The sequence below is a fragment of the Blastomyces gilchristii genome (assembly GCF_000003855.2).
Source record: "Blastomyces gilchristii SLH14081 genomic scaffold supercont1.2, whole genome shotgun sequence".
Taxonomy (NCBI): Eukaryota; Fungi; Ascomycota; class Eurotiomycetes; order Onygenales; family Ajellomycetaceae; genus Blastomyces; species Blastomyces gilchristii.
Window position 1 is genome coordinate 2,406,961 of NW_003101681.1, and position 17,260 is coordinate 2,424,220.

At 29.0% G+C, this 17,260-nt stretch overlaps 1 protein-coding gene across 1 annotated transcript; it reads right to left on the reverse strand.

The window, feature by feature from the left end:
- Positions 1 to 12,849: 12,849 nt before the first annotated feature.
- BDBG_16313 (uncharacterized protein) lies at positions 12,850 to 13,041 on the reverse strand (the record flags this gene model as incomplete). The annotated part of the gene is made up of 1 exon (XM_031724294.1): positions 12,850 to 13,041. The coding sequence occupies one exon, from the start codon at positions 13,039 to 13,041 to the stop codon at positions 12,850 to 12,852; it is 192 nt and encodes a 63-aa protein (XP_031576309.1).
- Between the last annotated feature and the right edge of the window lie 4,219 nt (positions 13,042 to 17,260).

The window sequence follows — 17,260 nt, forward strand, 5'->3', positions numbered from 1 at the left end:
TTTATCTTTTTCTTTCAATTCCTTTCTATCTATCTATTTAATGTGTCTATCTTTAAGACTGTGTTCTCTTTTCCTTTGTCATGATATTGTCAAATGATTTCAAAGTATCAGAAGATGTTAAAACACTGCAATTTGTAAACAGTTTTTGTATTCTGAGCTGGAATTTTCTGATTTTGCATATCTGAAATTGATGAATGTATAATAGTTAACTTTACAGATATAGGAAAAACCCTGAGAACTAAAAGTTCTCAGGTAGATGTCATAGTCTCTGACTGCATATATCTATAATTGAAGAATAATAATAATAATAATATATATAACAATATAAAGAATACAATTTTAAAAGTATCTTCTTTCTATGCTTATTATGAATATAATTCTTTATTACTCAGTGATATCATGAACAATGTTTTAAAGAGAGAGATAGATAGTCAGAATGTTGAATAGATACAGAGAACAGAGTATCTCTCAGTATTGAAAGTAAAAGCAAGATTGAAACTTTTGAATAAAATTTCAATTATATAGACTATTTCATTACACTTCATAGATTCTTCTGTTCCACTCTCGAACACGTACACTCCGATTCTCGGCCATTCCCGATCGCCGATCCTCAGCCACCATGAACATGTATGTCCTGATCGCCAATCCTCGGCCGCTACAAACACGCGTATATTCTTCTGCCCTGAAGCTCCACCGCATATGCCACCACATACATGTATAAATATTCATCTCAATCACTGATTCTTGCACTTTCTCTTTCTTTCCTTCTCTAACATTTTTATCTTTGTTATATAAGACCTATTAATATAATACTGATCTATTCAGTGTAGGCCTCTTATACTATAAAAACATTCATTATCTTCATATTAGAAAATAATTATTCACACATCATCTTCTCATCAGAAACAGTTATTCATCAAGAGATATTCAAACACATAATAACATATAAGTAGACTGGCCGCTGGGACCATGAATTTCACGTTTGGTCCCATTTGGTCTGGTCTCATACATTTCTTGGCATGAATCCCGCTGGGACTAATCATTAAATAAACATGCAAAGTGACTATATATCAGATCTCAAAATGAAATCATGACTTGAAAAAAATGAGAAAGTAGTCTCATTTGGTTCCATTTAGTCTCATTCTTGGCATAAAGTTACTATTTTTAGACATTTTAAGGTTTTCTTTAGACTATTTTTAATTTTTTAAAAAGTAACGCTTTTTGATAACACTCAAATGAGATTTAAAGCCATTTAAACCAATAAAAATAATTTAAATTGAGAAGTGGAAATCATGGTCCTATTTGGAAAATGTGACAAGAGTAGACAGTAAGTCTCACTGAGACAGTATGGAACTACTATCTAATGTTAGAACCGTGTAATGGGATCTGTCGAATTGACAATGAGACTATCAAAAATTCTGGTCCTGGTCTCAGACACGGTCACACGATCAGTCTACATATAAGAAAGAGAAACATAGTTAAGTAAACACTGAGTTCTTAGATAGAAGCTTGCTCATCAGTCACTCTGATTCTATAATAAGATCTTATAAAGAGAATATTAGTGAAAGATCTGAGAGTTCTGACACTCAGACATATAAGATATTCATACAATTACACTTCTTCAGATTTCACAGATATTACACATCTGATAAAATGATATAATCATGTCTAATAATAATATGAAAGAACTCTCAAGTATGAGTATAGAGATGATATCACAGTGACTTTAAGTAATGTTGAAATTACAATAGTAACAGATAGCAGATATACACACAACTTAACAACTTCAATATAAAGAGATTTAATAATTAACTCATGTGATTTTAACATCTATAGAATTAAATACAAAAGCACTGAAAGAATACTTAAATGCTTCTATATATTTTAATACTTCTAATCTCACTCTCTACTCATCATAAAGAATGAAAATGCTTGTAAAACTAAGTATAGATAAAGATGTCATCAGCTTATTAATCAATCAAGATTGACATATCAATGAACAATTGAAGAATCATGTAAAATAGAAATTTCACTTATGAATGAAAGCATGTGAATCAGTGTTACAAACATCTGATAATATTATGAAATATCTTAATATTCTGTTCTGAGACACTGCCATGCAACAGAAAGTATTAAAATGATTACAGAGTACTTAACAGAGAAATACTTCTCTTATAACATTTATCTCTGACTTCAACATCAAGATTCTAGAAGCAGGTGATTAATCTTGAGAAGAATTGAATGAAGATTAGCATGCTTAAGAAGACATGACTTTTGAACTCTTACAGACTCTTATAAGTGTAGATAAAGACCAGACTTATAAAGGCTTCTGCACACAGCTTCAGACATTGAATAATCATCTTATCAAGCTCAAGAGTATACGGAACAGTGGTAGAAGACATTACATCTCAGTAACTCATACACTCATACTGAAGAACAGCAATGATACAGATATCATGAACTGAATAGATTCAAATATCTATATATAAGCAAGAGTCTTCACTGTCTGAACAGGCTTTCAAGTCTCTGAGATCACTCTGAAAGAAGTCACTGATCAATGTCAATATGAAGTATACATCAACTGTAACTGCTTAGAACACATCACTTTCAACTGCTGATTGATCTATATACCTTCTCATTTAAAGAATGAATCAGCATCTGTCCATACTAATCACATTGCAGTGAAGGAAGATTCAGAAGATAACTACAAGAATACTCTGATAAAACAGGGAAAAGATTAGCTTCTGTTCAAATTCATAAACAAAAGCTTGAAGTGGTCAGATGACAATGATTTGAAGAGAAAATGATAATAAATGTGATTCTTGTATCTACTGTGATTGATAATATGTATTATATGAAAGCTATGATAGACAGCAGTCTATGCTACTATACAATGATAAAATCTTCAGTTGTAAGACATTATAATCTTCAGTATATTCTCTTATCAAAACCCTGACTTGTCACAGAATTTGATAATTTAAAAGACATTTGTACCTGTTACATGATGAAGCTGATCATAGATGTGAGAGAATATCAATGTGAAGATGTCTACACATATGAAGTTAATAATCTTGATTATAATCTTATGTTAGAACTTGCCTGACTATCTGAATAAGACATCTTATTGAATACTTAAAACAGAAGCTTGATATTCTCTAACAATGATAGAATTCACAAAGATAACATTCACAAGATTATGAATCTGACACAAATCTCTGTCAACATGTATAAAATACTCTGAAAAAGAATTTATTAATAGAAGAATCATGTGATAATCTATTTCATCAGTCTGACTGATATTAAAAAGACTCTAGAAAAGTTATCTCATGTTATAATAACAGATTCTCATATGAAACTCTCTCAATAATATCACAAATATCTAGACATCTTCTGATAAGATAATATTACAAATATACTCTTCTTACAAGATTCTGAAGTGAATCACAGTATCAAGTTAGAAAAGAAGAATGATAAGAACTCTGAATTATCATAAGACTCTCTTTATAACATGTTCTGAGATGAACTTCTTCTTCTTTAAAAGATACTCAATAATCTGTTGAATAAAGAATTCATATATGTTAGCAACTCTTTCACTGCAGCCCCTATTCTCTTTGCAAAGAAATCAGATAAAGAACTTCAATTCTGTGTAAATTATTGAGAATTGAACAGATTAACAAAGAAAGACTGTTATTCTTTATCTCTTATCAATAAAACTCTAGCTCACATTGAACAAGCTCAATGATTTACAAAGTTAGATATCATCACTGCATTTCATAAGATTTATATTACTGAACAAGATGAGTGGCTTACAGCATTCTGAACATGATATAATCTCTTTGAATGAGTAGTTACACTCTTTGAACTGATCAATGCTTTCAGTACATTTCAGAAGTATATCAACTGAGTACTCTGAGATTTTCTTAATGAATTTGTATCTGCTTATCTAGATGACATTCTTATCTTCACTGATGAATTCAGAAAGAAATATCAAGAGTATATACAAAGAGTATTATAATGACTACAAGAAGCAGAACTATCAATTGATATTGATAAGTATGATTTCAAAGTCAAGAGTACTAAGTACTTAGGTTTCATTATAGAAGCTGACAGGAGAATTTGAGTGAATTCTGAGAAGGTCTCTACTATTCTTGAATGAGAGGCCTCACACACTGTGAAAGATGTATGAAGTTTTATCAGATTTGCTAACTTCTATCAATGATTTATACAAAACTTCTCAGATATCATGAGATCACTTACAGAACTTACTAAGAAAGACTCAGTATTTCAATGATCAGCAGACACTGAAGCTATATTTATACAAATAAAGAAGATATTCATTAATATCTCTCTGCTGATAATATTCAATTCTGATCATAAGACAGTTATTGAAGCTGATTTCTCTGACTATATGATAGAAGAAGTGATATTGCAATATAATAATAAAGATGTTCTATAATCATGTGTTTTCATATTTAAGAAACTGAGTCTTACTGAATATAATTATGAGATCTATGATAAGAAACTTCTTGCAATTGTACACTGTTTAGAAGAATGAGACTCTGAACTTCAAAGTATCTCTGAATGTGAGATAGTCATAGATCATAAGAATCTCAAATACTTCACAACTATTTATAAACTCACTGAATGATAGATATACTAATCTGAATTTCTAAGCCACTTTCATTTTACAATACACTACCGCCTCAGCAGTCAGACCTCAATGACAGACACTCTCTTATGATGAGAACAAGATATACTGTTCAATGTGACAGACACACACTGAATAAACTGAGAACATCAGCTCTTAGATCTGAAGTTATTGATTGATCAAGATAGAATAACTCATAACATGATACATACTTCTCTGATTAGAACACTTTCTCTCTGAACTGACACTGATATTGATATCTTCACTTTCTCTACACTGAATAAACTGTGATATACAGCAGTTCAGACTGATGAACTTCTTCAGATTCTTACTGAAGCAGTATATCAAGAAGCACTCTGATTTCTCTCAGAACTGTATATAAAAACTAATATCTCAGAATATTCAATTGATGATAATAACACTCTATGATTCTATAAACAACACTGAGTCTCTCACTCTGAACTTTTACACACTCAGATAATACAAGAGATATATAATTTATATATCACTGACTATTCAGACTGTAAACAACTGTATAGAATAATTATCTGAGAGTTCTACTAATCTGAGATATTAAACAGTATTAGATACTTTATCTGAAACTGAAATCACTGTTCTTCTATTATCTCATGAAAGAACTGTAGAAAAGATCTATTGAAATCACTCAATATTTCTAATAGAATCTGATAAGATGTAGTAATTAAATTTACTGTCAATCTATCTGAGAGTAAGAGTTGTAGAAACATTCTGATCATTATAAATTAATTAAGTAAGAGTGTAATATTGAAATCTTGTGATAAGATAAACACTGAACAAGTTGCTGAAGCCTTCTTATAAAGTTCATTCTATCAGATATATAGATTACTGAGATTAATAATATCAGATTAAAATTATCAATTCATGAGCACTCTCTGAATAAGAATCTGTCAAGTTCTTAAGATTATATATCATCTGTTAACTGTCTATCACTCTGAGATCAATGATGCATCAGAACAGATAATTCAGACTATAAAGAATTATCTTTATAAGTTCTGTAATCACTTATAAGATGATTGATATGATCTTCTTCTATATACAGAGATCACTATCAATGATCAAGATGCTATTTCAATAGATATAAGTCTGTTCTTTCTTACATATAATTATTACATGAAGATTTTGAATCTTCTAGAGATTACACAGTTTATATTAAACTCTCACAGTCTGATTCAAATCACTGATAATATAGTAATGAAGCTCTGAGATATCTGTGACTGAGCAGAGATCTTCATGACAATCATGAAACAAGATTAAGAAGATCAAATTAATATCTAATAAGATTCTGCAGAGCAGTATAAGATAGAAGACCTTGTATGATTGAATCTCAAGAATATATGAATCACATATTCATCTTGTACACTAGATTATCATCATATCAGATACAAAGTGATAGAAGTTCTAGATAGTTATAACTACTGTCTTGATACATCATCAGAGATTTATAATATATTTCATACAAGCTTGCTCTGCTGTACTGTCACTGATTCATTCTCTTCTCAGCTGACTTCTGACTGACAGTCACCAGGCATCATAGAAGAAGATAATGAGCTTTAGTGAGAGATTGAGAATATTCTTGATAAGAGACTCTGCAGCTGCAGCTGATAATATCTCATGAAATGAGTCAGCTACAATCAACTGATCTGAACTCTGAGTTCTGCATTATATGAAACAGCAGCTCTTGATCAATGAGAACTGCTTCTGAAAGAAAGAGACTAATGTGACAGGCTGCACCTGATCAATCATATAGACTATTTCATTACACTTCATAGATTCTTTCATTTCACTCTTAAATACATATACTCTGATTCTCAGTCATTTCTGATCACTGATTCTCAGCTGCCATGAACATGTATGTTCTGATCACCGATTCTCGGCCGCTATGAACGCGTGTATATTCTTCCGTCCCGAAGCTCCACCGCGTATGCCATTATATACATGTATAAATATCCACCTTGATCACTGATTCTTGCACTTTCTCTTTCTTTTCTTCTCTATCGTTTTTATCATTGTTATATAAGACCTATCAATATAATACCGATCTATTCGGCGTAGGCCTCTTACAAATACTATAATTAAAAACATCTTTTAATGAAGTTCTTGATAGAGAATTAAGTACTACTTTCAACAAAGAATATCAAGATAATGAGACTGTGTAAGAAGCTCAGTAAGTAGTGACTAGAATCTTTCTCAGTAACAAGAGTAATAAGTAAGCAGATATATAAGTTGAAATTATTCTCAGAATTGAAATCAATTTATTCTGTTTTTCACATTTTCTATTTAAAGCTTCATAAGTAATACTTCAGAGCAGAGCTGTCTCAGCTGAATAATATTAAGATTGAGAGTGATACTGAATATCTTATAATGAAAATATTGAATAAGTGAATATATTACAGCAAGCTTCAATACCTTGTTAAATAAGAAGATTATTTATTGTCAGAGAATTCATGAGAATCACTTAAGCATTTGAAAAATGCTGAGAAAGAGATTGTAAGCTATAAGACAGCTAGTAGAGACTGTCTCATCATATACTAGAGATATTGAATAAGAAATACTACTTAAGACTTCTTATTTTTTCTTAAAGAGTGTTTTTAGAGATAATCTCACAGTGATGAGCTGATATCTTATAAACTCTGTAGCACTCTTCTTCTATTTTCTTTCAAAGAATTTTTTAGAAGTTTAATAAGATTATACAAGTGTAAAAATTCCTGAAGCAGTTAGAGAAAAGAGATATTTAAAATTAATAAAAAGATTAATATTATCAATCTGCAGACTGCTGCTATTCTAAGAGAATTACAGTCTGCTGAAAAAGTAAAAAGAGAGACCAGGCTCTACTCATCAATAATCACATTCTTATTAAACTTATTCTTCACTGTTAAAGTCTTCAGCACTGATATCTTTATCTGTTAAGAAGTTAGTACTGTGACACTGCAGAAGAATATGAGAAATATATGAAATATTAACTTATTAACTTATAAAGTATCTCAGTTATCTACTTTAATTGAAGTAATATTCTCTTCAATCAGTAATTAATCTTTATAGCACTTTCAGTAGTAGTATTAGCTAATCTCTTCTTAGAACTGATTATTCTGAGATGTTTTTTTATCTCAGAGATTCATACTTTTGTCTTCTTTTACAGATGAGTAAGAGAAACCTTCTCAGTCTTGATAGAATCTATTAATGCTTGAAGCTCTGAGACTCTCACTCTGTACTGCTTAGATATTTGAGCTTCTTATCAGAGTTAATACAATATCTTTCTATGAGATAATACTTATAGAAAGACAGAAGTTATTGTTACAGATATAATAGAAATAACAGAAGTGAGAGAATAGATAAGTGTATAAGATCTCTCTCTTCTTCAGCTGCTTAGCATAGCACAGATATGTAACAGTACTGATCAGAGACTGCATCAGAGCCTTCTCATAGAGAGAAGATAAAGAAATTACAGAACTCTGCAGACTCAACTCAGCAGCATTCTGAGAAGGGCTCAGATATGTCATAAGAGAGAAACTACAGATTGAGCTTCTTGAAGTCACTGTCTCTGAAATCAAGTTCTCTCTGAGATTCTCTTCAAATGATTATACAGAGTCATACATCACTATGTTAACTGAGAGAGAGAGCAGCATCACAACAGTAGTAAGAGAGGCAGAGAAAGAACTGAACATGAATAAATTAACTGACAGAAGAGATAACACCTCACTGCAAGGCATAGCAACTACTGTCACAGTCATAAGAGAAGTAGAAGAAGAAGAAGAAGAAATGACAATGAGAGCAGTGCTTCTGCAGCTCATTGACACTGTCATCTCTGTCTTCAACCTGGCTTTCTTAACAGTCACAGAGGCCACAGCTGCATCATAAAGATATTTAATTACTAGAAAATATCAGAATAAGTTTTTTATTATCTTTTAAGAATGATGCTCTCATACACTAACTGTTACAATTGAGAAAGAGAGAAAGAAAAATGTGTTACAGAGAAGAAAGATCTTTTCAAAAAATTCTATTATTACTGTTAACTTTGTCTCTAAAATATATCACTTTTACAGAGAATTTCACATATAGAACAGAATATGATGAATAATCTGTAAGTCACTCATTAACTACATTTTTCATATTTCAAATTAATAAATAAGAAACTCACTTATCACACATTGATTTAAATGAAGATGAGAAAAGAAAGATCTACACAGTCAGCAGAAAGACTCATCTATTTCTTTATATTATACACAGTATACATACTGTCAATCAGTTGATAATTATTGCTATATAACAAAGATAACTTCTAATTCAGTAATCTTGAGAGCATCAGAACTATGCTCTTAAAGAAGAGAGTATTATTATACTCTCAGCTGTATCAAGACTCTGTTACAGTTTTACACAGCTCATTACTTTCATGTAAATAATTTTATCTTATCTGAACCAGTTTTCAATTATTCTATGACATTATTCAGATATATCATAGAAAGATCTGAATAATGAATATGAGAATCTCACTTCTATACAAGATTAGCAGATTACTCTTTGTTAACAGTGAGACACTGCTAAGATATCACTCTGACTATTCTCACTCATGAAATGAGAGAAGAGTATTCACTCATTGTCTATATAGAATAGCTAGATGCTGGCTTCTTATTAAAGAAGTCAGCAATTCATCTTTTCTTCTACTGAAATATATACAAGAGTTACTGCATTTCTCATACAATCTTCTTAGTATACTAAGTATCATATCTGTGATATTCTCACAATAACTCTGTAGCTCACGAGCTTGCTATTCAAGCAAGATAGTCAAGCTCACTTATACAGCTTCTCAAACAATCATCTCTATATGACACTGCTGACTAGTCACCGCTTCAGTTCCGCTATGTTACAATTCTATTGAATCAAATCTATCATCAAATCTTTATATATAAGATTTGAAATAGTCATATTCTAGTTTCAGCTGTATTATAGATGAAAATATTTTCTTTTTATATTTAATTAAACAAGATTTTCACTTGAGTTTTGTTTCAAATCTTGAATAATGTATACTCTTCTTTTATTTCTGCTAGCTTTCATTTCACTTATCTAAACAAGATTCTTTTATCTTTCTCTTTATAAGAGATCAGAACATAATTTTTTAAATAGATCTGCTTAATTCTGAACTCTTTTTTACAGCTGAATCAGTCAATTCATTGTCATGAATATTCATATGAGTAGAAACTTAGTGCAGATAAATTATCAGCTTTGATATTCTTCTCTTTTGAATTTTTAAAGCAGAGTTTAAAATCAGTTCAAGATTTATTTGATCATTATAAATCTGACTATTTCTAAGTCTTTTTAAAGCATCTTGATTATGAGAGAATATTCATATCTCTTTTAAACTATTTTCTCTTTTATGAGATTTTATTTCAATGAGTTTAAAAACTTTCACTATTTCAAATAGTTCAGTATCAAAGACTTCAGATTCACAGCCTAAATTTGAGAAATTTAAGATAAAATTGATATTATCTTTAGTATAAGCAATACCTGTGTCTAATATATTCAAATTCTCATTTTTTGAGGCATCTAAATAAATCAGAATAGAGTCTTTTATATTTATTATAGAAATTCTCTTTAAATACTGTTTATATTCTTTCTCTTTATATAGTTCACTTATTTATAAGTCTATAAGAAATTCAAGCTTTTCTCTTCAGAGAGATAACTTCTCATGATCAACTTTTTCAACATTTAAAGAAGAAAATTGAGTTTTAACTAGTGAGTATAGTCTGTATAGTTGAGAAGGCATTTTCTTTGAAGACTTATTTTCATTTCAATCAAGAAATCTATTTCAATCCAGTTCATTTCCAGAGTTAATTAATGAAAATGAAGAAGAGACTCTTTCTCTGATAATATAATTTAAGCTCATCTTTATAACTCTTAGAGTATCCTTTATACAGGTCTTTTCAAATCTAATAGCAGAAGAGAGAATTGAAGCTTCAATTTTCATTGCTTTACTAGAACATGATTTGAATACTCTCAGAATTCTTCTCAAAGCTCTGTTTTACAGACTTTGAAAGAGTGCAGTGAAATTTTCTTGATTATTTCATCAAAGTTGAACTTCATCATCAGTTACTGAGATAATACAGGTCATATATAACTGTTTCATAGTCTGGAAGAATAGATCTCTCTATATATTTAATAGTCTGATTATGTTATTTAGTAGTCTTTCTGTCTTGATAGTTGTTTGTTAAATATAATATTTAAAATTCAACTTAGAGTTTAATCATACTTCTAATCATTTGATATTTAAACTGAGTTTAATCTCTCTATTTAAAAGAGTTAGGTATAGTTCTTTCTCATTGAATCTAGAAAAGAAATGAAGTAACTCAGTTTTATTCATATTAAATTAAATTTGATTGATATCTGCTCTAATAAAGATTTTCTTTACTACTTTTTCAATCACTTTCAAATTCTCTTTGATTATTTTTGAGCTGTAGACTAGATCAATATCATTCATCTAACTCAGAGATTACACTATTTTCATATCTCTATTTTTGAATAGATATGCAGTGTATATTGCAAATAAAATGAATAAGATTGAATATTCTTGTAATACTTTCATTTTTATCTTAGTCTTGTCTTATTTCATTTCATCAAAGAATAGTTGTATAATTCTTCTAGATATAAAACTGTAATATGGCGGAACCGAAGTGATGACTAGTTAGCAGCATCATGTAGAGATAGTTGTTTGAAAAGCTGTATAAGTGAGCTTAACTATCTTACTTGAATAGCAAGCTTGTAGACTGCAGAGTTATTACAAGAATATCACAGATATGATACTTAGTATACTAAGAAGATTATATGAGAAATGCAGTAACTCCCATATATATTTCTGTAGAGGAAAGATGAATTGCTGACTTCTTTGATAGAGAGTCAGTATCTAGCTATTCTATATAGATAATGAGTAAATACTCTTCTCTCATTTCATAAGTAAGAATAGCTGAAGCAATATCTCAGCAGTATCTCACTGTTAAGAAAGAGTAATCTGCTGACCTTGTATAGAAGTGAGATTCTTATATTTATTAATCAGATCTTTCTATGATATATCTGAATGATATTATAGAGTGATTGAAAATCAGTTCAGACAGAATGAAATCATCTGTATGAAAGTGATGAGCTGTATGAAACTGCAATGAGATCTTGACATGGCTGAGAGTGTGACAATATTCTCTTCTTTAAGAGCATAGTCTCAATGTTTTCAAGATTACTGAATTAAAAGTCATCTTTATTATATAGCAACAGTTGTCAGCTGATTGATAGCATGTGTACTTAGACTGACCGTGTGACCGTGTCTGGGACCAGGACCAGATTTTTTGATAGTCTCATTATCAATTCGACTGCTCTCATTACACGGTTTTAACATTAGATAGTAGTTTCATACTGTCCCAGTGAGACTTACTGTCTACTCTTATCACATTTTTCAAATAAGACCATGATTTTCACTTCTCAATTTAAATTATTTTTATTACTTTAAATGACTTTAAATCTCATTTAAGCATTATCAAAAAGCATTACTTTTTAAAAAATTAAAAATAGTCTAAAAAAAACCTTAAAATGTCTAAAAATAGTCACTTTATGCTAAGAATGAGACTAAATGGGACCAAATGAGACCACTTTCTCATTTTTTTCAAGTCATGGTTCCATTTTAAGATCTGATATATAGTCACTTTACATGTTTTTTTAATAGCCAGTCCCAGCGGGATTCACGCCAAGAAATGTATGGGATCAGACCAAATGGAACCAAACGTGAAATTCATGATCCCGGCGGCCAGTCTATGTGTACTGCATGTGATACAAAGAAATAGATGAGTTTCTCTGCTAACTGTGTAGATCTTTCTTTCTCATCTCTGTTCAAATCAAATGTGTGATAAGTGAGTTTCTTATATATTGATTTAAAATGTGAAAATGTAGTTAATAAGTGACTTGTAGATCTTTTATTATATTCTATTCTATATATAAAATCCTCTGTAAAAGTGATGTGTTTTAGAGACAAAGTTAATAGTAGTGACAGAATTTTTTGAAAAGATCTTTTCTTCTCTGTAAAACATTTTTCTTTCTCTCTTCTCAATTGTAACAGTGAGTGTATGAGAGTATCATTCTTGAAAGATAATAAAGGACTTATTCTGACATTTTCTAGTAAGTAAATATTTTTATGATGCAGCTGCAGTCTCTGTGACTGTCAAGAAAGCTTGATTGAACACAGAGACAGCAGTGTTGATGAACTGCAGAAGCACTGCTTTCATTGTCATATCTTCTTCTTCTTCTTCTTCTGCTTCTCTTACGGCCGCAGCAGTAGTCACTAGACTGGCCGGCGGGACCATGAATTTCACATTTGGTCCCATTTGATATGGTCTCATACATTTCTTGACGTGAGTCTTACCAGGACCAAGCCTTAAAAAAATCTGAAAATGAACCATTTCTGAGAGAAATGGTATGAAAAATGACCAGATTTAATTCAAGAACAGTGAAATGAGAGTAATTTCTCAGAATCAACTGTGAAAGATGATTATTCTTTCAAAATCAGAATGAGACTGAGACTGAAGATTAAAATCAGTCTTATTCAGTTCATTCAGTGATTACTTATATAATCAGAATTTAATAATAATTATTGATAACACTCATGAAATAACTAAATACATTCTTGTGTAAGTTTATTCTTCACTTTCTCATGAAAACTACACTTCTCTGATATACTGTGATCAGAGATATTAAACTGTCTGATAATTTCATGTTGTATAATTATGAGTTTCTTGATTATTTCTTCTTATAATTGTTCTCAGTAATAGTGATAAATATCTTAACTTGAGTTAAACTTTCACTTCATTCTCATCTCTGTTAATAAAATTATCAGAATATCATGCATCATTAGTACAACAGTTGAATATATACTCTCAATAATTTTTCATAACTCTAAAATTGATTTGACATGTAAATTTATCAGATTATCTTAAAGATAGCAGTCAAATTCAGTTTTATAAGTATATAGTTTTGTCTGATTTTCAGTTACAATCAATGTATACAAGTTCTATTTCAAAGTGAGTATTATAGTTCTATATAATATGAAGTATTATCAAAGATTATTACTTACTAGAGAATTGTATTTCACTGTCTTCATATTTTAAATATCTGCTTATTTAAATCTCTGATAGTTAGTATTGTAGTAGTCTCAGACTAATTTAATATATAAGTCTCATTTCTTCTCTATTCAATCTTGAGAAGTGTAGATGTTAATTTAATAGAAGAGATCTAGTAGAGCTGCTACAGTATAGTACTCTGTAAAAGATTGTTCAGTTTTACTGTAGTAATATACTAGTTTATCTCTTACAGTAATAATAGCCTGTGCTATAGCATTATCTCAGACTGAATTTCTTTTTAAGTGATTCAACTGCTTCTTAAGATGAGTAAATAAACTGATATACACTTATCAGACTGACTGCAGCATTGATGTACAAGTGATTGAGACTATCTTTATTATCTTATAAAACAGAAACAGTAAATCAATCATATATTTCAACTGAGTTCACTTTATATCAGAAAGTTTCAATATCTAAATCTTTTTCTAATCAGAGTATTACACTCAATGATTAATTATCTGATATAATCAAAGAGTCTGAATAGTTATCTTATATATTGAACTTCACTGTGTTCTAACATTCTGTATTATATTCAGTGATGTGACTGATTTGTTTATTTATTAAATATCATGAAATTATTATTATTATTTAGAGAAGATATAAATCATATTAGTAATGTTTCAAATCTGTGATATTTAAATTATTAGTCAATCTATTCAAAATTAACAGTAGTATTATTAAAAAGCATTATTAAAAAGTATTATTAAAAAGTATTATTAAAAAACACTATCTTTTATAAAGTGAATATAAAAGTTACTTGAGTAATCACTTTTATCTTATTCTCATCTCAAGAATCAGTCATCTCATTATTCTTCATCTTGATATTAAGATTCTTTATCAGTGTTTATATCACAAGTTAAATCATATAAGCAATGCAGAGAATATAATCTTATTTATTATTTCAGAAATACAAAGTTAATTTTTACTTCAAGCTCTTTATTATAGTGTAGTTATTTACAGCAGTATCAGTTATAATTGTAAGAAGACTAAGACTAATATCTCAATAGTTATTTTTAATCACAGTCATTAATATCTCTACTATATAATTCTCAGTATGACTACTGATCAATGATTCAAATTCAATTAATATCTCTTAATAAGTTTAGTTCTCATCAATATAATAACATATAACTCTTATAAATGTAAGATTGTTTGTACTAGTTTATATATTTACTGTGAGAGACAATCTTCAATGATTCTTCAACTCTGATTCTAGATATTGTATATTAACTTTGTAGTGTGTCTCAAGATTGAACTGAAGACAGAATTGATATGAAATATAAAGATTTGAATTAAGTATTTAAAGAAGTGTTCAGAATTCAGAGTTTTCAATTAATTGAAGAGAAAAATTTAGAGATATATATATATAAAGTAATTATTCACAGAAGTTATTAGATGAGAGTTATAAAATCAGAGTATTAATATATAATCATTTTCACATGATTTTCTTCAAATTAGAAAGTTAGTATTATTAAAAATTATTATCTGATAGAGTAACTTATCAGCTCAGTAGTAATTTTCTGATTATTTTTCTTTTATTATCTGCATTCTGATGACTTCAGATGTCAGAAAATTTCTTCAGAGTTATAATCAGTTTATAATGAATGTTTCTGAATGAAGTTGTAGTGATTATAGCAGAGAGATAACTCTTCAGTAATCTGTAATACAATCTATTGATAATTATTTCATAGTTCATCTCAGTATTTATATTGAGTTTTTCATAAATTTCATGACCTGAAATTAAATATGAAGAATGAAGTGATTATTCATTATAATTAAAAGAGAGCATTCTATATTAAATTGTAAATAATATAGACTTTATAATTTACAGTAATTTCTTGAAGAGTTTATGAATCTTCAATAGAAGTAAAAGAAGTGAATGAAGTGAATTCAGAAGATATGATAATAGTTTGAGAAAGATAATAATTTATTTTCAATAACTGATCACTGATGTGTGTAAGAAGAATTAATATAAGAGAAAATAATCTTGTTTCTTAGCTTAGTTATAATTTTAGTACTAACTCAGATTGAATATCATTGATATATAAAAGTAAATAAACAATCTTTATTAATCTCTATCATATTTCTTAAAATATATTAATATTATAAAAGAGAGTATTATTAAATTACATTATCATATAATATCATTAAAAATATATTAATATTGTGAATATCAATATTGAAAAAATGTTAATACTTATATATTATAGTGATTTGTGAATCATGATAGTTAAATATATATATATATATATATTATTTCTGCCTTGATTACAACTTGTACAATAATTTTTGAAAACTCAAAATCAATTTTACTTATTAATAATTATGAACTTAAACTTATAACTAACTAATATAAAAAGAAAAAAACTTTTTCTACTTCTTCTCTTTCTCATTCTTCTTATCATTCTTTATAATTCATTTCTTATTCTTCTTCTTCTTCTTCTTCTTCTCATCTGAGATGATAATCATCTCAAAATCTCTCTTCACTGTCTTCTTAGAGAAGAGTTCTCACTGCTCTCTCTCAGCCAGGTTAATCTGCATCTCAAAATCTCACATTTTCTGATCTACTGTCTTGAGTTCCATCTCAGCAGCAAGCAGATTGACATACTCAGAGAGTAGAGTTATCTTCTCAATATTCTGAATGATGAAGCATATTCAAGATCTGAATAAGGTCTTAATTTCCTTCTTCTCTGCTAGCTTCTACTAATTAATTAGAGAACAGAAGTATTATCAAAAATCATTATCTCTTAATAAATAAAAAACTTATCAGTATTGACTTCTTTATCTTCTACTTTAACACTCTCTTAATCTTCTTCTATCATTACTTATTTATAGTAATACTCTTCTTCTCTCTCTCTCTCTTTATCTTGTACTCAAATTATTCTCAGAACTTCTTCTGATCTCATTACTACTTTATAAGACTCTTTACTATCTTCTACTTCAATCTCTCACAGATGATATCATTCATATTATTTCTATACTTTGTTCAGTCTAAATCTATCAGAAGTATTACTTAAAATCATTATCATTCTACTCTCTTACAGAGTCTCTTCAAGGCATTATAACATGTCTTATAATCTGTCTTCTCTCACTTAAACATCTTCTTCTTCTCTTTCTTCAATCTGTGACAGTGCTCATATGCCTTGATAATCCGCAGAACTGCAGAATATTTAAAGAGAGATAATATAATTAATTTCAGTGAGTATTGAAGAGAGATGAAGACAGAAGAGACAGTCAGAAATAATATAATAATAATAATTATAATAATAATGATGATGGTAATAATGATGATAATAGTGATAATGATAATAATGATAATAATAATGATAATGATGATGATGATGATAATGATAAAAGAGAAAGTGCATTGAAATATATTACTGACTTATCAAATATAAAGAGATAAAGAAAATATTAACAGCTTTCA